At 38.3% G+C, this 21,617-nt stretch overlaps 1 protein-coding gene across 2 annotated transcripts in view; it reads right to left on the bottom strand.

Annotated features, from left to right (window-relative positions):
* lamc1.L (laminin subunit gamma 1 L homeolog) overlaps positions 1-21,617 on the bottom strand; it is a 76,824-nt gene that overhangs the window by 18,317 nt on the left and 36,890 nt on the right. For both annotated transcript variants that reach the window (XM_018258504.2, XM_018258505.2), the window contains exons 2-20: positions 20,697-21,001; positions 19,867-19,997; positions 19,592-19,758; positions 18,132-18,320; positions 16,556-16,673; positions 15,722-15,820; positions 15,465-15,601; positions 13,711-13,833; positions 11,369-11,558; positions 9,422-9,534; positions 6,329-6,550; positions 5,348-5,536; positions 4,272-4,517; positions 2,910-3,063; positions 2,592-2,734; positions 2,288-2,466; positions 1,185-1,341; positions 652-857; positions 344-423 (exon numbers count right to left, since the gene is read on the bottom strand). In XM_018258504.2, coding sequence (XP_018113993.1) covers positions 344-423; positions 652-857; positions 1,185-1,341; positions 2,288-2,466; positions 2,592-2,734; positions 2,910-3,063; positions 4,272-4,517; positions 5,348-5,536; positions 6,329-6,550; positions 9,422-9,534; positions 11,369-11,558; positions 13,711-13,833; positions 15,465-15,601; positions 15,722-15,820; positions 16,556-16,673; positions 18,132-18,320; positions 19,592-19,758; positions 19,867-19,997; positions 20,697-21,001 — 3,148 coding nt within the window. The remainder of the gene's footprint in view (positions 1-343; positions 424-651; positions 858-1,184; positions 1,342-2,287; positions 2,467-2,591; positions 2,735-2,909; positions 3,064-4,271; positions 4,518-5,347; positions 5,537-6,328; positions 6,551-9,421; positions 9,535-11,368; positions 11,559-13,710; positions 13,834-15,464; positions 15,602-15,721; positions 15,821-16,555; positions 16,674-18,131; positions 18,321-19,591; positions 19,759-19,866; positions 19,998-20,696; positions 21,002-21,617) is intronic.

Below are 21,617 nucleotides of genomic sequence, written 5' to 3' on the forward strand. Positions count from 1 at the left end.
AGTAATTATGAGGATTTTTTTCTCTAAAGCTTTTATATACAGTTACACACTTCCTCAAACATGACCATTATTATCTGTTTGAAGGGTAAGATTTCTTATATAACTGCTTCTGTGTGCTTCTTTTTCCATTTTTCAGGGATTGCAGCAGAAAATGTATATATCGCTAAGAGTCTTCACTGCATGTTCCCCTAGTGACAATGACTATACTTGCATGTTCCCCTAGTGACAATGACAATACTTGCAATAAACATTAATACATTATGAGCTGGGTTAACATTTGTGCCTCCACAGGAAATATAAGCGTTGACTAAAGTGTATCCTGAAAGTCCTCACTCCTTCTCACCTTTCAGCAAGCTTCCTTGCTTCTTCTGCAAGCAGTGTCATATTGTTTGGATCTCCACCTGTCTCTGGTGGGGTAATTGACTGAAAGAAGCCATTGAAAAAGTAATAATCAGTTGGGATCTTTTGAACAATGATGGTACAAAATTTTGACATAAAGAAGTCCAAAAAAAATATCACTTTTGAAATAATGCTTATACTAATTAGTAACAAACACCTTTTGACGTTGCGTTCTTGTGAAATCATTTAAGCCTTACACAGGCCCCAAACATTTTCCTTTTACACCAATACAGCACAAATAATTTTACATACCACGTTGGCAATGGCCACCTTTGCCTTTTCCAGTTGTACTCTTGCAGATTCAATGATTAGTTCTGTGCCCTCTACTCTATCTCTGGCCTCCTGTGCCTGCTTGTCTGTGTCACGGATCATGTCTCTTATGTTCTGCAGACGTTCCAACTGGAAGCTCAAAGTAGTGTTTATCTCTGCAAGCCGATCCAGCATGCCCTGATCTACATCTGGGGAAAGACAGACCAAAGATCTAACTAAAAACTATAAACTATCCGGTTACTTTTACCAGCTACCCTACAGATGCACTGCAAACTTTCATCCAGTCTTTGGCAGGCCCATCCTAAATAAAACATAAAAAATAAACAATACAACACACATTTACATTTGTAATGTACTGAAAACCTGCCACAGGGCTGAGTTTGCTACTGCAGAAAGAAAAATCCTTATTTCACCTTCTTACCATGTTGCCAGACACATACAACGTTTTAGTGTACTTTGCTAAACATAAGCTATGGTATCTTCACAGATTTTATTTTCTTTAAATTCAACTTTACCTTTACTGCTCTGGGCATCCAGGAGAAGGTCAGTCACAGCTTTTTCAGCCTCAATGAGCCGCTCCTCAAAGGCCTGGTCTGTAATGGTTTCTTCTCCTGTACCCAAATTCTTCAGGAGATCCTCTAGTTCCTGCAATTTCACCCGTTGCTCATTCACCTAATGACAGAGGGAGAGAGAAGAATGTATCATGGAAATAGCATCTAAAAATTTAGCATGCAAAGTAAAGCATTTAAAGAGGTTTTATGTGATCCCTTTAGACTGCCATGCAACTGAGAACTTGGTGCATCATATCCCAACTTATTAATATTTCAGTAGCGATATCTGTAAAGTAACTGGAAATAAGGTTAATTCACTTTTAAAAGCAGAAGCCATTTGTTGATTATATTTGTTTAGAGAGACTTGTAATGGTTCTCACATTGCTGCAGACAGAGTTTCCATGGCTCTTCCCTTGATAAAGCTTTGACAAGTCAGTATCACCTGCAGCCAAAACCACTATTTATTTTATAACTGGGTGATTAAAGGGGTTGCTCACAAACAGAAAAACACTTTTCTCAGTTCAGTTGTTTTCATACTGTTCACCAGAAATAGAGTTTTTTTTTTTTATTTTTTTTAAATAACTTTCCATTCTTTATTTTTTAACATTTCAAAAACTAAAGTTGAATGTTCCTGCCTCTGGTGTTTCAGTCTGGCAACTCAGTAATTCAGAAGCAGATTCTGAAGTGTTCCAATTTGCTTCATTACTTGATACTTTTCTCAGTAGTATCTGTGGAATATTAGCAACTACTGTATCAATTATAACAGCTGCCTGTAATGAAATTGTGGGATTCTGCTCAGCAGGGACAAAGATAAGAAATGTATCATTTAGAACATTTTACAGTCAATGACCCCTTTCAAGGCTGCTTTATAAAGACATAAGAAGGTGAAAATAAAATGTAAAACTTCAATAAAAAAGTCTATTTCAGGTTGAACTGTCTTAAAACAACTGAACTGAAAATGTGTTGGAAGGTAAACAACCCCTTTAATTCCAAATACTGAAATAAGAGCAACACTAAACCACTAAAGACACAGTTGCATCTAATGTTCATAAAAGTTTTAATCTCACCTTATCTTTAACCAACCGGTAGCAAGCTGGACACTCCTGGCACCCTGGACCAGAGCGGTTATAGAAATAGTTTTCCTCACACTGATCACAGCGAGTGCCGACAAATCCACTCTTGCATTCACAGTGACCATCCTCTTTACACTGAAGAGAACTGGAGCCTTCAGGATCACAGTCACAGGCTGTGCAAAAATAAAACAAAATACAGGACTGATACAGACATAAGCACACACCATCCCACATTTTATATGTACATCCTTTTATGACCAAAGCAGCTGATGCACAAAGACTTGTATATAAAACTCACGTTTGCAGCCTTCTGGCCCAAATCCGAAGTGGTTTGGCTCACACTGCTGGCATTGTTGTCCACTGATGCCAGGATGGCACTCACACTGTCCTGTACGAATATCACACTGACCGTTGGTGGAGCCTAGGGGGTGGCAATCACATCTACAGAAACAAAGTACAAGTTAGAATTAGCCAGAAAAAACTGTCCGGATTACTCTTGTTGATAAGTAGATTTATCAAGAGCTCCCATTAAAGCTATTTAAATTGTTCTCATGAATGTGATTTCATATCATTGGTTGACATATCAGCCCCATAGAAAACTGTTCTGTGTTCTCACCTTTCACAGCCACGGCCACTCAACAGGTTGTAGAATCCTGGATCACATGCTGAACAATCCCGTTCTGTGACATGAGGCAAGCACTCACACTGACCAGTCACCTGGTTGCAGCCACTTTGATCCTTGACAGTACCATATGGATTACAACTGCAAGCTGTAAGGAAGGTGTTCATTAACTCATCATTATAATTCAATTAAAGGGATTCTCAGTGAACTTCTGATTTTGTTCTGACTTTGCTTGTAAGAACCTGAAGTAGAATGCAAATTTAGTTTCAGATTTTAACCTCAGGTTTTAAAATAATTAAAAATGCATATATTCCCTATTTAAAACAATCAGCAAAAAGAATATTCAACACAAGCCCTGTTCAGAGTCGCTAGATTAATACAATTTCAAAATGAAAGGGCTCCTCAGTGGATTTGTTTTGATTTTGCTTGTAAAAATCTAAAAGTAGAAAATGTATTTATTAATTAAAACAGGAAAAATTATTATACCAACGTTGAAAAATACCTTAATAAGCAGCTGCTATTCAGTGTTATAAGCAATTTATCAAGGGAGCTCTTTATGTAACCTTAAAGGAGAAGGAAAGCTACTGAGGCATTTTATTGCCAATAGATTAGCTGCAATAGTGCAAACTAGAATGCTATATTTATTCTGTAGAATGTTTTACCATACCTGAGTAAAAAGCTCTAGAAACTCAGTTTTTTTTAGGACAGGAGCTGCAGTATTAACATGGTATGACATCACTTCCTGCCTGAGTCTCTTCCCTGCTCTGGGCTCAGATTACAGCAGAGAAGGGAGGGGGAAGAGGAGCAAACTGAGCATGCTCTTGCCCAGGGCAATGAGGTTTAAGCTGAAGGCAGGAAGTCTGATACAGGAGCCCATGTGTACACAATAGAAGGAAAGAAATGCAGTGTTTCTTTTGACAGGGGACTCAGAGCAGCACTACTTTGGAGGTTTACTGGCATATTTAGATGGACCTTTCTGATAAGGCTTACTTAGTTTTAACCTTTCCTTCTACTTCAATGAACATGTCATTCAACTATAATATGGAGCGCAATGGGTGCTTATGGTTGACAGAAATATAAATATTGTTTAAATCGTATAGCATTTAAAATTATTAAAAAAAGGAATATAGAATAAGGCTAGCAATCTTTTGGGCTTAGGTCACAGCGGCTCAAAAAAAAACTCATCAGCACTTCATTTATATTTTGTGAGTAAGTTACTTAAACTTTAGCTTGATCAGAAAGAGCAGGATATGGCAAATCCTAGGCATGTTAGGAAATGTTGGTGCCTTTTAGGCCATATAATGACATTTAATATACTTCAATTATTGTACTTCAATTTAAAAAAAATAATCATACCTCGGCATTTAAGGTCAGGGTTTTGTGACAGAGCATTCCCATAAAAGCCATCTCTGCATCGGTCACAGTAAAATCCACCCGTGTTGTAGATGCATTTCAGACACTCTCCAGTCAGACGATCACAGTTACCGACAGCATTGGGGTCAACGTTGTCGTTGCAATCACAAATTCGGCATGGTCGGGGGGCTGCATTTTCACCCAGTGGGTCTCCAAAGTAGCCATCATCACACAGCTCACAACGCTTCCCTGAACATAAGAAGGTAAACATAAATAGGAAAAGTACTAATCTATAAATGCAGAGATAAAAACTAGTGTAGTGGATGGTTAATCCATTTGCAAATAGTTTGTATTTAAAACATTTGCTTTACCACTACAATCTCACTTGCAAACATTTAAATATATTTTACAGGGATACAATAATATTTTTGGCTGATGTGCAATAGTGGCTTGTTCTAAAGTATGGCATTGGGTGATAAGGGAAGCAACCTGTGCATTGTTTTGCTCCCCAAATCCAGACTAAGTAAAAGCAAAGATTTTCCATGACACAAGAAGTAGTTGGTTTACTTTCCCAAATAGCATCTTGATTTTGATATTGGCCAAATCTAACCTTAGCTGTAGCTTGCTTTTGGGGCTCAACTCCGACTGAAGCCTGCAGGAGCATGTGCAGTTGAGCCAAATTCAGGATTTGACTTCAATTGAGCATGCTTAAATCGGCGTTGGGCCCGAAAGAATACAAAGCGGTGGAAGATGGTGTCCTGGAGCTCCACTGCTCTGCATTTTAGGGCCAGGTTTTTTTTTTACTAATGCACACTGAAGGGAAGGAGACGGGGGCAATAGCAAAGCAAGGGGGGCTTTTGGTACAGTGGGGGTTAGTTCTCCTTTAATACCAATTTTGAGAAACCCCCCAAGAAAGGTGATTGTGAAATTAGAATAGATAAATGCTCAAATGTCCTCCCATAGAATACTTGGGTCTCAAGACTGACATTTAATTTATTTAGCTTTTTTTGGGTGCAGGGGTTTTATATGTTGTTTAGATTGCAAAATAGCAATTTATATATGAGGCACAAAAGACTCACCTGTAGTCCCCAGGGGGCAGTTGGTACAAACAACTTCCTTTGTCCTTGGTACAACAGCACAGCTTGATCCTCCTGGGCATGGACAAGGCCGACAGTCTGATGAGGTACCAGTTGTGCTGTCTCCATAATAACCTTCACTACACCTCTCACAGTGAGGACCTGCGGTGTCATGTTGGCAGTCGCAGACACCTAAAGACATTGTTATATTATTTAACATATACAAGATTGGAAATATGTATGTGTCTTCCTTTGAGAACCATAAATATGTGTACTTAATCATCTGCATTACTGGACTCATACTGGTGAAACCTACAGGCTATTCCTTTCCATCATTACCTTCCAGAATCACACTGACAAAACTGCTTCTGACCAAAAGAGAACCAAAGAAACAAAACACAAAGAAAATATCTGGTATCTGCAAAGTTTGCAGCAGTCGCTTTGCAAATAAATAGTCACTCCTTCACTTCTGTACAATTGCACTCAGCACAGTTACTTCTATTATGTCTACTCTTGAGAATCGCTCACAGTATGCCTATTAACACAGGGGAACTCTGGAGGCAATGCCGCCCTCAAATTGTGCATCTCCCTCTTGAGGCCGCAATGATGAAATAGTTATGCGGAAAAAAACATTCTGGGAAAAAAAGCTGTCAATTTATGCTTGAAGTGAGCTGACACTGTGTTTGAGCTCAATTTCCCATGTAAATGAGCCCTTAATCTTGTGTTCACAACAAGATACGACACAAGATGAGGAAGTGTCACTTATGCAGGTAACTTTGCAAAAGTGATTGGCCAGACATGTCCTTTTTAGTAAATAGTAACTGGCTCAGGGTGACATGAAACTTGCCAATACTTGCACTAGAGAATGGTAGAACTACAGGTAATTTAAAAAATGTGGCAGGCAGAAGTAAAAAGGAATATTTGGAGATGATGTATAGTTCCCATGCCAACCTATGCTGATAATTTTTGGCATTTTACACTCACCAGACTCAGGGTCACATGTGTCACTATGGCCATTGCAAGTACACAACACACATGGACTGTAAGGTCCCAGGCTTGGGTTCTCTCTTCGATAGCCAGGAGCACACCTCTCACAGAACTGCCCAATATAGCCAGTGGGACAGCTGCACATCTCCACCCATGGGGCAAAAGGACCAGCACCTGCCTCAGCAGTTACCAAACTGACCTCCTCTAGAAGTCCAGCACCTAATAAAAAATGGAATAAAGGATTGCAATTTCTTACTGTTTTAGAAATAACAGAATCATTACAATCAGAACAAGGATGTGGGCATGAGGAACAAAAGGATTGTTCTTTATTTAGTTGATATTTATGGCAACCAGTTACCTTATGCAGGGAAAGACAAATCAAAGAAAATGAGAGATGACTCTCTAGAAAATCTAAAAGGTGTCGAGATCATAACTGAGCTCTGCCTTATAATTATTGTGAATATTACTCTGATGATTAAATGTAATGTAAAGGAAAGGCTGCAGAAAGAGTAAGACAAGGACTGCAAGTTAGTGAGAGAGACTGTTGAAAGGCAGTTGATTAGAGAATTAAATAAAAAAAAAAAACAGCGCCAAGGGGTCCTATAATGAAAAAACAAAATAAAATACTAACGAAGAACTAAATGAATAAATTGGAATTCTAACAAACTTTCCAATACACATTAACATTTTCAATGGTTTTAAAGGAACAGTAACTTAAAAAATGAAGGTGTTAAAAATTATCATGTACAGTTTCCCTGTACTGGTAAAACTGACATGTTTGCTTCAGAAACACTACTATAGTTTATATAAACAAGCTGCTGAATAACCACAGGGGCAGCCATTCAAGCACAAAATACATAGTAGATAGAAGATAAGCAGAATTCCATTCTATACTATAGAGAGTATCTGTTATCTACTGTGTCACCTCCTTTTTCAGGTTTAAATGGCTGCCCCAATAGCTACACAGCAGCTTGTTTATATAAACTATATTAGTTTCTAAAACAAGCACACCCATAATACTAGTGCAAAGCAACAGTACATTATACTTTAAATTATTTAAAATACTTATTTTTTGATGGTAATGTTTAGTTTTTAAGTTATTTGAAAATGCAACTTCTATTAAAAGAGGTATTTGTCTGATTATTTACATGCACTCCTGGGTCTGCAACAATGTTCTCCGTCCCAAGACTTTTTAAATTTAAGTTGGTTTCAGCTACTTCACCAGAAATGAAAACTTTGCTAAATTATTTTTAATTTGTGACCATTTTTCTAATATTGAAGTGTAAAGTTCAACTTTGTTGCAGACTGTAAACTCTTTGTCCCTGCTGAGCAGAATCCCTGAGTTTTATTAAAGGCAGCTGTTAGAATTGATACAAAAGTTGCTAATATTCCAGAGATGCTTCTGAAAAATTTAACTATCAACCAATGTAGAAAATTGTAACAGTTCAGAATCTGCACCTGAATTACCAAACTGAAACACCAGAGACATTCAACTTTAAACTTAAATTTTGGAAAAAATAAAAAATAAAAGATGAAAAGCAATTGAAAAGTCATCTCACAATTACTATTCTCTAGCATGGGCAACTAGTTTCCTTCAAATGCTCCCACTGTGGCTAACATGCAAATTGCCACTGAGAAAACATACGTGCCGCAGCTACTTCAAATGTGGCCTGAAGTCTGTTTGCAAGGAAACTATGGGCAACTTTGCTCTGTGTATTTTTCCCCAGCTGTGATGCATTTTAGCCACTGGGGGAACATTTCAAGGAGACTAGATTAAGAGGAGATTAATCACAGGGCAACTAGTCTCCTCAGTCCTAAAAGATGTGGAGTAGAACGGATACCTGTTACATACAGGTACTCAGACCCAATGAATAGAAAGGCATAAATACACACTGCTTTTAAAAGAATAACAGACAAATAATTTTTAAATTACTGAAAATCTATAATGAATGCATACTGGAAAGTGCATTATAATTTTATTTATTGTCATTAGGCAAAAAACGATTTTGAGTGGAGGATCACAGTGAAGACTAGAACGAATATGATCCTAGTTTAAAGGGGCAGTATACCAACATTTAAACATTATGTGATTAAGATTCATATAGACTACTTAAAACAATAGGCAAAAAATATGATTTTTGCCATATCTTGGGCATAATCTAAAAATGAAATGCCCTCCTGAGTAAGTTCAAAACCAGTCCACTGGGAAGCCTCTGTATAAAGAATGTCTCTTTATCTAAAAGCATAATAGATTATAGCTGGGAGGGGTTTGTTAATTGTCAGTGGGCTGAGAACAAAAGACATACATACTATGTATTTCATAATTAAAACAATAGGCAAAAAGAAGGGTCGATACTGGGAAAAAAAACCAGTGGGCCCAGCTGATACAGACCCCCCTAAAAAATCTGTGCTCATCACTGACCCCCCGCTCCTGACAGCAATGAAGACTACAAGGTACGTGCGTGAGAAGGAGGGGGGTTGCGGTGTCTGTGAAGGTCATCAGGTATGGTGTGGGGGCCCCTAAAATGTTAGCCCCCCTGGTCTCTGGATCTCTAGTCCGACACTGGGAAAAAGTATATTGAGCACAAGCCCGATTAACTGAACTCATACTGAAAATGCCTGTATTATGAATGCCCCTTTAAAGGAAAAGTAACATCAAAAAATGAAATTGATTTAAAGAAATACAAATATAATGCAGTGTTGCCCTGGTAAAACTGCTGTTTGTGCTTCAGTAACACTACTATAGTTTATATAAATAAGTTGCTGTGTAGTAATGGGGGCAGCCATTCAAAGGAGAAAAGGCTCAGGTTACACAGCAGATAGCAGATAAGCTCTGTAGAACATAATGGTGTTATCTGTTATCCATTATTCTACCTGTGCCATTTAGCCTTGTTTCAATTTCAGACATTGCTACACAAACAGCAGCTTGTTTATATGAACTATAGTAGTGTTTCTGAAGCAAACACATACGTTTTACCAGTGCAGGGCAACGGTACATTATATTTTCACACATTTATTTGTTGGTGTTACAGTTCCTTTAAAGACAGCGCAAAATCCAGCTAAAGGACTATGTGTGGATAAAAGACTCACTGCGTTCACTGTAGGTTCCGCGGATCTTAATTGCTGTGAGATTCTGCAACATCTTCTGAAATTCAAAAGGTGATACTGATGGTCTCCATGGATAGTCAGTGGCTTCATGCATCCTAAGGAAGAAAAAAATCAAAGAATATCTTTAAAATATGCATTTATTACATCCTAGAAAACTGAATAAATTGTGCTGAGGTGTTGCCCCACAGTCACTGGCAATTTATTGTTGATAGTGTGCATTCACTGTAGAAAGCAAGAAAACTCTTACAAGTAGCAACAGAAGGAGAAGTGCAATGGTAGGCAGATGCATTCTTATATACTATAAATCTTTTCTCAGCTCCCAAATCTTAGAATAATTTTGAAATAAAAGAAAGTTCCCAACTCTACAGACAGTGAAGGGGAATACTTGCATTAAGTTGTAACATTGCATTCCCGTGTTTTACACAATAAAAGCTGGAATTAGAAAGATAATCATTCTTCATTTTAAAATATTTATTCCAGATGTTTATGTACATATCATTCAATGGCAAAGGCTGGAATGACTGAACATCTGCACGAATGAAACCTAAGGGAAATATCTTAATGGTAACCATATGTATGTACATCACTGACTATTTTCATCCAAATGGAGTGACTATTTACACCCAAGTGTCCAGTCAGAATTCACAGACACTTGGGTTGTTAAGTGTTACATTGCAGTTAACGGTCAAATGGCAATCAAGCAATTAAATACAAACATATTTAATAGTATCTTAGATTATTTAGCCATTCTTGTGCGGATTTCATCCAGCCTTGACCCTAATGGCTATAATTGAAATTAAGGAACCTTGACTTGCTATGTCAACATTATCTGCATTCCTTTTGGATTGCAGTTGGTCTGTCGACACTAAGAATATAATCTGCCATCAGCAGATCTAGAAATTATAGGAGCCGCAGCACATTTTATTGCTATTCAGAAATAAGCAGTGAATGAATGTTTTATTCATTAGATGTAAGCTAAGACATCCATTTACTAAAGTAAAACAATTACCGTATTTAAAACCATTGCCCATTAATTCTGCAATTTTTTTTAGTGCAAAAATAATGCAACGTCTAAGTGTAATGTGCCTGATCAGTTTTTCAATTACTAATATTTATGTAAGCTCATTTAGGCAAGCTGCAAGTTTTTAGCAATTCCAGTTGCTGATATAAAACTTGGGAGGTTTATTTTTATTATTAATTATTATTATTTATTATTAGGGATGCACCAAATAGACTATTTTAGGATTTGGTCGAATACTGAAGGCTAATTGGCATATGCAAATGAGGGCAATTAAGGTTAGAGAAAAAAGTAAACATTTATTTTACTCCCTTGTTTATGTGACAAGTAGTTTTTAAGAATTTGGTTCGGCCAGGCACTTGAATTCGGCTGAAACCCTAACTGAATCCTGGATTTGGTGCATCTCTAAAAATATCAATGCAGATATGGTATCTGAAATGTCTGGGACAGGAGACTTTCCATTATTTGGACCTTCATATCTACTAAATTTAATTGTAACATTAAAAAAACGCACTAAGACTGTTTTGCCACCAAGAATGACAAAGTATTGTTTTATTATTACAGAGGAAAAAGGAAATTTCAAAATTAGCATGAAATGGACTATATGGGCATGGCCTTCCTGTAATCTGGAGCTTTCTGAATATTGGGTTTATTAAAAAAAGATATCTCATATCTGTAGTCAAGACAACTAATAGTTTTTTTTTAATTATCAATAGTAATAATTTATCAATGTATGTATTAAATGTAATCTTTGGGAATTAATATCATAAATAACATAAATGTGTGAAACAAAATCCACAAATCTAGACATTTTCCTGTCTTAGCGTTTACCTTTTTGTTTGTTATTACTGTGCTTTATCACACTTATTTAGTATCACACAATTGTAGTCTCTCTGTAGGCCTAATATTACCTGAAAACATAGCGTTGAGTAGTTTCACTTGGGTAAGAGTTCCCCTGGGCAATGAGAGGCACAGATACCCTGAGTCCAGCTCCTTCTAGCACTAGATCCTCTGCAGAAAGTCGGGTATCACGACGCTCCACGCGGAAGCTAAAAGTGAGGTTCTGGCCATAACTTGCACCTTGGTTTCCCAAAAATTTTGCTGTAAAAAAATAAAAGCTTCTAAGGTGCATGTTGCAAAGTGGAATGTTCATGAGAAAATTAAATATGACTTTCCAAATCATAATCTAATACAATCACAAAAATAATAAAGGCTCAATAGACACCTAATTTTGCTATCATCCTTTCAGTGGCTATGTTTGGTTTGAACTTCTTAACTTACTACACAAAGTCATGAAGATCTGTTGACCAGTGTGTTAACCCAGTGATTACCCAAATGTGACACTGCTGTACCTGCTGTTGTCCCACGTCAGTTTAAGAAGATCGTAAGGACATAAATGTTTGCAAATCAGTTGCGGTTTATCCTGCAGATTGAACTGGATTCTCTCCACATACAAACTCAATTACTATTTTCTAATTGTAATATTTTATTTAAAATGTGTAAATAAGCTTAAGAGATCTACATCAAAGTTAAAAAAAAAATCTAACATATAGTTAGTGAAGAACCTAAGCACAAGGGATTTCATCCAAATCAGGAAAAGCAGGGCCGAGGCCCCCATTTGTAGTCACACAGACAGAAACATAAAATGGCCTCAGTGGTTGTTCTGTGCTGTACTACTCACCAAGGTGAATTATATTGATTCTGGTTTTAGCTTTTTATCTGCCTTCACATCAGTGAGTGATCCACAAAGCAAATAACTACACGGATCTTCGTTCTTAAGCAATACTTTTTTATTTTGCAGAATTTCAATCTAAGCTGTACATTTCCCAGCTACATTTTGCAGAATATTACAAAAGTGACACCATCAGTTGTGATAGAACTTCACAACTCAGATACAAATATTAATAACGAAGTTTGTCTGAGTGCAGCCCTGATAGCAGCTGCCAGATGTCCTAAAATACAAGAGCAACTGTGACCCTTTATGCTGACCTCTAGCAAACCACTGCTTAAACAAACAATCACTTCCTAATATCCATGAGCTTCATTAAAAGGTTATTTACTTTCAGCACCAGAGTAGGCCTGCTGGCACCCTAGGCAACACTGAAAAATTGTGTCCCCCACAGGATGCTTTTTAGTTTTCTTTTTATAAATAATTTTTTTTTTATAAATAAACCAAATATGTTTTCTCATACATGCTTTACCCTTCAATGCATCTTATTGTCCCAACTTTTTCTCTCTCCACATGTGCCATTATTTCCGATTAAGCCTTTTCTCTTCTCCCAGTGTGCAGTTCCCTTCTCCTCCACCCCTTATGCCTTTTGTCCCCTTTGAGCATTTAGCATTTTCTTTGCATCACCCTGTGTCATTTCCATATGAGCTTTCACGCTCTGCCTCCCTCAGACCATTTAATTCTGGTTACTGGCCAATGCTTTTTACTGTACCACAGACACTGATATTCAACACTGTGATTGAGGAGGATGCCTTGTTTAGCTAGTTCCGGCCCTGCTTACATTTAACTTGTTATGGCACTTGCATACTAGATACTTTATACAAGAAGAACCTGCTGTGATCAGGTTTCTCAGTAAGTCTCTCTCACTTCTACTTGTTTCTGCAAAGATTTTGCCAACTAACTGCCATTCATGCTACTGTCACCTCTCAAGACACATGCATGCGGTTTGGGGCACAAAGTAGATACTAATATTTAACTTCTTGCAGTGCTCAGTCCAACCACCATTATCTATGAGGCATGCCCAGATGATCATCGTAGTCCTCCTCCTACTTATTTAAACAACAGATTTTTGAGGGGAAGGAGGTACCTCAAACAAGTAATAAACATCACTTGAGCAGGATTGTTCAAAACCTCTCTTTTGCACTGTGATTATAAATGAAACTCCAAAATAGATGTTTGTGGAAATGAAAAGCGAGGTGATACTTTAATTTGTGCAGCGATATGAGCAAATATATTAACATAAGCAAAGGATTTATTTGCCCTGAGAATGCAGAACATTCACTGCAAGCACTGTTCCCGGAGAGAAACCAATGTCTTAATGAAAACTAGGTTGCTGCTGCTAGTATATTCTAAAGCATATACTACAGGTGATTACAAAAACATAACCGTCACTTCCTCTGATTGGATCGCCTTGTTTGGAGCCTGACACGTCAATTCCACTATTAGGATTTCCACTGATGACCACAGGTTTTTCACCCTGGCTTCCAACCTCATTGGTTCAATATGGCATGTACCACCACTTACCTGGTGCAATGAAGTAAATGGGAAAGTAGCTCTCAGAAATTACAGAAACTGAGCTACTTTCAGAAACCCAGGATAGTGAGTACTCAGAGCCATCCCTCTGCTGTGCTGTCCAGTCCTCCACACCTTAAAGCAACACCAAAAAAAACCAATTATTTGTTAAACCCCATTTATTAGTGCCACTCTGTGATATACGAGAAGTACTTAAAATGTACATTCTTAGGGAATACTGACTGCCTCCAAAATCTAATAGCCACTACAGGATTTGAGCCATTAATTGGTATATAAAATCGAATATGAACTACTTTGATTTGTTTATAAATAGCACAATAAATCACTTTGCTATATTTAATTAGTGCATTAATGGCTAATTTTGCCAAACCTCTAGTTGTTTAGCAATGAGGTTGAGAAATCAGATATTACCATAAATTAACATTAGCAGAGTACCCATTAAAATACAAAGCGTTGTAACAGCCACTACCCAAACAAATCCCATTTATTATTCAAAATCAAGGGTTTAAGAGATAGATCAAGTGATTGCACATTTCAAAAGGAATGGTTAATGTTTCTCAGTCTTGTCCTGTGTTGTTATTTCAATACAGAAATGCTGAAATTTAAGTGCTGTGGTATAATGAGTAAATCAATAAATTAGAACAGGCTGCTGACTTTTTATTAAGAGGAGAAAGTCTGCTGCTTATTCAAAAGAGCTCAAATGGCTGTGACTGCAATCAGACTAAAGGTGGCCATACACGGAGAGATCCGCTCGTTTGGCGGTCGCCAAACGAGCGTATCTCTCCCCGATATGCCCACATTGAGGTGGGCAGTATCGGGCTGATCCAATCGTGGGCCCTAGGGCCCAATGATCGTATCCTAATGGTGGCTTTACGGGCGGTCGGATCGCATCAACGAACAGATGCGGCCGCGATCGGATGGGATTTTTAGTCCCATCCAATAGAGGATCTCGATCAGGGAAGCCCGGCGGGGGGCCCCATACACGGGGGGAGAGAGAGAATGAAATTCACTGATCTAACTGTGAAATCCCATTTACTCTATGTTTAGCTTATTAAACAAATAAGTGTACATGTACTAACAGTAATTAAAAATCTTAACCAAAATAACACAACATTTTTTACAAATAAAACCACACAAAACATTATTTCACTGTCACTTTGCCTTCTACTATCCATCTAGTAATGAAGACTAATAGTTCATCATTGGGAAGACCATCTATAAGTAGCAGATGAGTTAAGACTGCACGTACAAGTAACATAATATTTTCCCATAAAGCCTTAACTCATAGCTTGTGCATTACAAAGAGGGAATGTGTTTCCCCCTTTAGTCAGCTTCAAGATTATTGCCTACAGCTGTAAATAGAATAAAGATTAACCAGACCCCAAACGAAAATAGTACATCAATTATGCAGCATTACATAAAGCAAGTTTATCGGTATAACTTTTACGTGTAGCTTTCATACAGATAAGCATGAGCAAACCATACTATATGTTTTTGTTTTAAGGAGGTAGGATTTGCTTTAAACTAAAAAGTGTGCCAGAGATGGTATGCACATTTTAAATTTGTAAGGTACTGCAACAGAGCAGGATAAAAAGGCAGAACCCCAAGAATGGAATGCTGCATGTACATCCATGTAAAGGTGTCAAGCTCGTTTAGAAGTGATAAGATGCTTATTTATGGTTTGATTACATTGGAGGACTGGGAGGTTGAAAGTGTTAAGACTAGAATCCAGGGAAGATACACACCACTCTCAAATGTGGAGACAATGCTGCCGACACGGTATCCCTCTGCATTGCTGCACACTGATGAATGGCCATAGCAGAAGCATGGAGTGCAGCCACGTGGGTTAGCCTCATCCAGGTGGAAGAATCCAGGTTTACACCTATGGAATGATGAAGTAAACAAACAGCTTATAAAACACTTTTTAGTGTAAGTGCTATTTTATAGCTATCACTGGTTTACACAATGGATTATGCAGCTCTGTATACAACTAACTCATTACCTCTCACAGTTGAACCCTTCCACGTTATCTTTACAGCTACAGCGGCCTGTCTCAACATTGCACTCATCAGTGCTGCCGGCAGGATTACAAGCACAGGGCCTGAGAAATATAACATGAACAGATTTTAGTTTGGTCATGCAGCTGCTGAAAAACTATAGGATCTTCCTTCAAATCATGGAATTTATTCTTTGTATTCAAGTCCCTCGCTAAAGAAACCTTTGCATAGTTTATAGGAGTTCAAAATAAAATATCTCCATACATATACTGAGCCATTTTTGACGGTTTAAAGATGCATGGAGGAAAACAGAAAATCCCTGTCTACAGTCACTATTTTCAAGCGATGCTTTGCCTACGGAACCTTTTTTTCATGCTCCAGATCTCCATATTTAGATCTGACAGGAAACCAATCAGGGTTGCCCTTACACCATTGGACAGGATAGGCTGCTGAAGGATCCCATCATCAGTTGTGTAAGGGCAACATTAATGCAGGGAGGTTAATTAATTTCCTGTGTGATCTAGGCTTAGTTATGTCAGTGTTACTGGACCACCGAAAACTATTTCTGCAGTCAAAACACTGCTTAACATGAGTGACTGTGTATAGAAATGTTCTGTTACCTTCAGGTTAAGGTATCAGAAAGAACTGGGTATATGCACTGTATGCATGTATTCAATTTTAGCTCCACTAGGGTATGCAGCACATGTTAAACATACACAGCAGTTTAAAGAATGCAACCAAATTCAGAGAATTCATAAATTGATTGTAAGGAGTCAACTTAAAGAAATTGCAACATAACAACATGTAACAATAGGTACAACCCAGCCTTTGGAGCTTACCTGCAACCAGCTTCAGTAAGAGAGTGGAAGCCAGGCTGGCATCTGTCACATTTCTCTCCCATTACACCAGGTTTGCAGCTGCAGCGTCCAGTGTTGTCACACTGGGTACTGAGAGAGCCTGCAAAAATAGCAGAGCAATGTATGTACTTTATTTATAATTTATGAGCAGCAGGCAAGACTCACACTCACCTGTCACCCCTCTGCCACCCTCAGAAAACACTCTCAAACACCAATACAAATAAATAAATTTCATAACGTTCAAGTAAAAGTATCCACAGAAGGGCTCAAAATAAAGGTCAAAGAAAGCACATTAATACGTTGCACTTGCATAATTGTTCCTGATCCTCTGAGCCACTGCTGCTCTAATGAGGAGCCCTTATTTATTAAACCGTTGCTTTAGGGTGGTTTATACTAGTTTATACTAGGGATTTTGAAATAAGTATTAAAACCAAATCACAACAAGCAGGAGATTTTTTTTTTTAGGGATGAAACGAATCTACTTTTTTGGATTCAGCCGAAACCCTGAATCATTTGTGAAAGATTCGGCTGAAAACCGAATGTGAACCCTAATTTGCATATTTAACTTCCTTGTTTTGTGACATAATTTGAAGGATTCAGATTGGCCAGGCACAAGGATTTGGCCGAATCCTGCTAAAAATGGCCGGATCCTGGCCAAATATCGAACCGAATCCTGTATTTGGTGCATCTCTAATTTTTTTTTAAAATCCAGACTATTATAACAAACAAGGAATGCGGTTCCAAAGTAAGGCACAAAGGAGCACTTATTGCACCAAAATACAGTAGCAATTTCAGTACAATAACCATGTGTTTAGCCCGAAAATCTAACCTTACAATACTTTGGCTCAGTCTTTTGGATAGCAAAGGGGAAAAGTACAGTAATGCTTGTATTAATCCGGGGCTCCCGGCAGTGTTGCACCAACACGGGTACAATCACATCAGCGTTTGGTCTGTCAAATTACTACTGTGGCCCATATATGGTCACATAAGACCATACAAAAAGGTGATTTTAACAGTTTGTACATTAATCATTTAAAATAATTATGCAACATGGTATTTGAACAGAAAGGGCCCCATGTTTAGTATTTCCCTTAGCTAAAGGCAAACTAGTGTTACAGGGCTGATAATCATTCTGTGAGGTCTCTTTGTTAAGAAGACAGCAGGAGGCTTATTTACAGTGTTGTGTAATTCTTGACACCATCCACTCAACAGGCCTGTTTACTGTGCAGTTTATTTGTTTGAGGACCCAAGGGAGGTTTTATTTGGGAAGTGAAAATAAACTTCATGCACAATCACATCAGAGGAAAAAACACTTAAAAGGTCAGTGTAAAAAGGATGAATAGAGGTAACATCTGAGCGAGACACAAACGGAATGTGATCCAACAGGCTGCCAATTCCAAGCATTTTATCCTGAGAAAAGTTTTGTTTGCCCAACATTTTATTATATTTCTAGGTACTGTGGTAAAAATGTACTTTGGTTATGCATTCTGATAATATATAGTTGCATTCTTGCACCTTGGTTGGTTAACATAAGAGGGTATATAATCAGAACACTTACCAACAGGGTTGCACTGGCAGGCATGGCAGGGCTCATTGCTGTTCTGACGATAGTAGTTCTCACGGCACCGCTCACAGTTTGGGCCATCAGTATTGTCAATACAGCCAATGCAATGTCCACCATGTCCCGTGGAGCGGTACAGTTCTGGATCGAAGTAACACTCCTGGGAGCGTCCATTACAATTACAGGCTGGTAGTTAAAAAAAGAGGGGGGAGGGGAAGGAGGGGGTAGTAGGTTGTTAGTACAAACAATAAGGTTATCAGCACAATTATTAATCCCAGAACTGGAGTGCATTACAATTATCATCCTAATCACTAAAGAGAATATTTAAAAAGATGCATATGCAATGTTATGGCAAGAAAGTAGGTAATTAAAACATTTATTTAGCTGCAACATTTTAGAATCAATACATATCAATTTCATATGTATGCTGGAATTCAAAGCAAAATTTTAAAGTTTGATGACATAATGAAGGCCACTAAATAAAATTGATATTCTGCTAACAATGCCAGTTTCATCCAATTTTATTAAATCTGTGTGGCTTTTTGCTTAAAATTAAATTTGAAAAATTGAGATGATAATGCAAAAACAAATGTTGACAATTTTAGTAATGGTCAGTGTGACGTTCCGGACAGCCAGAATTCTGGCATCCATCGTAAAAAGGTTTAATGGAATCAGCAACACATTTACAGAAATGCTTTAAACTGCTTAGACCTGAGAGGTTTCACGAGGGCACACAGCATAAGTGTTTAAAAATTAGGACAAATACCGGAATGTTGTGGATCTTAGAAACAAGAGTATTGCCCCTCAAAACCGTAGGTTCAGGCCTCTGAACACAGACACAAAGAACTACTGTTTCACTTTACTGTTTTTTTTTCTGTTCTAGTAGAAATTACTGCTTCTTTAACTATATGTAGGGTTGCCACTGTTTTTGCATAAACACTGCCTGTTTGGGGTCAGGTTGATGGCAGAACTCTAACCCATACAGGCAATTCTGAACCTCACAAAACTGGACTGGACTATCCAATTCAAAATCAGACAGATGGTAACCCTGACTATATTACTGTATTACTCTTTAAAAGAATGCTAAAACCACACAGAGAACTTGGACACCCAGTGTGGCTCTACATAAAGGCTCTGATTAAGTCTTTTATCTGGGCTTGGCTTTAGCGTCTGAGAAAGATATAGCAGAACTATTAAGATAGGTGGTAAACTCTATGGGGCATATTTATTATGCGGTGTAAAATGAAATTCACAGAAAAAAACTGTGTAAACAGCTGTGTAAAAGTGTGTGTAATTTTACACCATGCAATTTTTACGCCTTTTTGTACACGATGAAGCCTGGCGATGTGTGGTGTATTATGCTGCTGTTTTTTACACAGCATATTAAATATGCCCCAAAAAGTAGGCAGTAACTGATTAACAAACTTCTATACTATTATAGTTAGACGGTCACTTACGAAGGCACTCGTTGGGACTGTCAGCAGTTGCTCTCCTCCAGGGCCGGTCATTATAGAAGGGTAAGCATTTCTCACAGTCAGGGCCGAAAGTGTTGTGTTTACAGTTGCACACAAGCTTGTCAAACTCATTACGCACACACTCGCTGGCATGGCCATTACATTTACACCTGGGGGGGGGGGGGGAGACAGATAATAAGAAGGTGTAACATACAGAATAGCTAAAATCTGAGTATATATGTCTGAATTTCAATAAATGGAAGAATAAAGGCACTTACCTGCCTCCAACAGCAAAGTCAGAAATGGCATAATAGTAAGACTTGAGCACTTTAGGGTCACTAAAAACTTCATCTCCAAATGTGTTTAATCTGTTCAGGGTCACACGAATATCTGTAGCGGTCACCCACTCCTAAAATGATGAAGTGACTATATTCAACATAATGGACATCATTTAGGTTCCATCAAACTATCTTGGGTAATGGAATGGCAATATTTGATTAGATTGTTCTGTAAAAACATTTCCAGCAAACCTTAGCGTGGTTATTGCAGAGCTTTCCCAAACTCGCTTCCCCCTGTGATTGCTGTTCTCGTGAGACCCAGTCCCTTCTCTACCGGCTCGAACAGTACAGCTTTTTCCTCGCTTCTGAGCACTGATCCAGATAGAGAAGGCATTCTAATATCAAAGCAGGCTTTTATTCAAGCACACAAATTAATGTTACAGCAGTGGGGGTACAAAAATTTTTTATGTGTGCTTGAATAAAGCCTACTTTGATATTAAAACGCCTCCTCTATCTGGATCAGGAGGAAAATGCTGTTCTATTAAAACATTAGCTATCTTTTTGGTTGCTCTAATTTATCCCCATTCTTAACACTATTTGTCGCCATTCTTGCACCTATCACCTAGACTGCTATAGCTTGAAGCATAGCAGCAATTTCTTCTATATATAGACATGTTTACTTCATTAAAAGTTATTGGTGGGTATTTAATAAACAAATTCTCTTTTTAAAGGAATCAGGCATACTGTGTGACGCTTTGGCTTTGCAGACATCTCAATATAACACATTCTACTTCCTTTAAGCTTTAATAGAGATTTGTGTTCTAGTTTACCTGCAATACAGGACTGTTGTCAAAGTTGTATGCACTGGGCCGACCCTCAAGGGTAGAAAAGGCCACATTGCCCCCTGTTAATGGTGAGATGTCGCTGAATTCATCAGTACAAAGAGCTTGCTGTTCATCCTCCCCAGTGCGGATGAAGCCTCTATTGAATTTTTGGTAGGTTTTCTCACATGAGCCACTGTAGTACTGGTATGGAATCCACGGGCCATCCTCTCGTGTTCGCTTGTATAGTACAAAACTTTCAGGCCGACTTGTGTGAAACTTCAGCCGAACATAAGTAATGTCAAAGGACTTTCCTGCAGATACAAAAATGTAACAGTTAGAGAGTTGCTGGAAAGCAAACAATAAAGGTGGGCATACATGCAGAGAAACTGCAGAGTGGATCTCCCCCGATATGCCCACCTTGAGGTGGGTGATATTGGGCTGATCTGGTCAAGGACCATAGGGCCCAACAATTGGATCACACGCAGAGGACCGTATCCACAAACGGATACGATCCTCGATCAGACAGGATTTCTAAACCTGGCAACCAAATCTGCCCGATTTTCTGCCAGATTTCGATCAGGGTGAAGCCTGTCGGAGGGCCCCATTCACTGAGCCCATACACTTAAATTGGCCCATGTATAGCCACCTTTACATAAGTGAATCGAGCAAGATAAGACAGTCCAATAAAGGTTTACATTCCATCTCCCAGTGGTGCTGGATGGAAAACACTTTAATCAAAGCATAACTAATTAAAAATTACAAAAAAAAAAAAAAGAAATTATATAGGTAAGCAAGAGAAGCAAATGGCAGATGAGAAAGATTCAGACAGGGTGTTAACTGGGAAGGCTTCCACCCCCCCACGCAATTATTTCACAGAACATCTGGAACAATGGGCCAGCACAAATGTTCCCAGGATGAGCAGCACAG

This window comes from Xenopus laevis, chromosome 4L (assembly GCF_017654675.1).
Source record: "Xenopus laevis strain J_2021 chromosome 4L, Xenopus_laevis_v10.1, whole genome shotgun sequence".
Classification (NCBI taxonomy): domain Eukaryota; kingdom Metazoa; phylum Chordata; class Amphibia; order Anura; family Pipidae; genus Xenopus; species Xenopus laevis.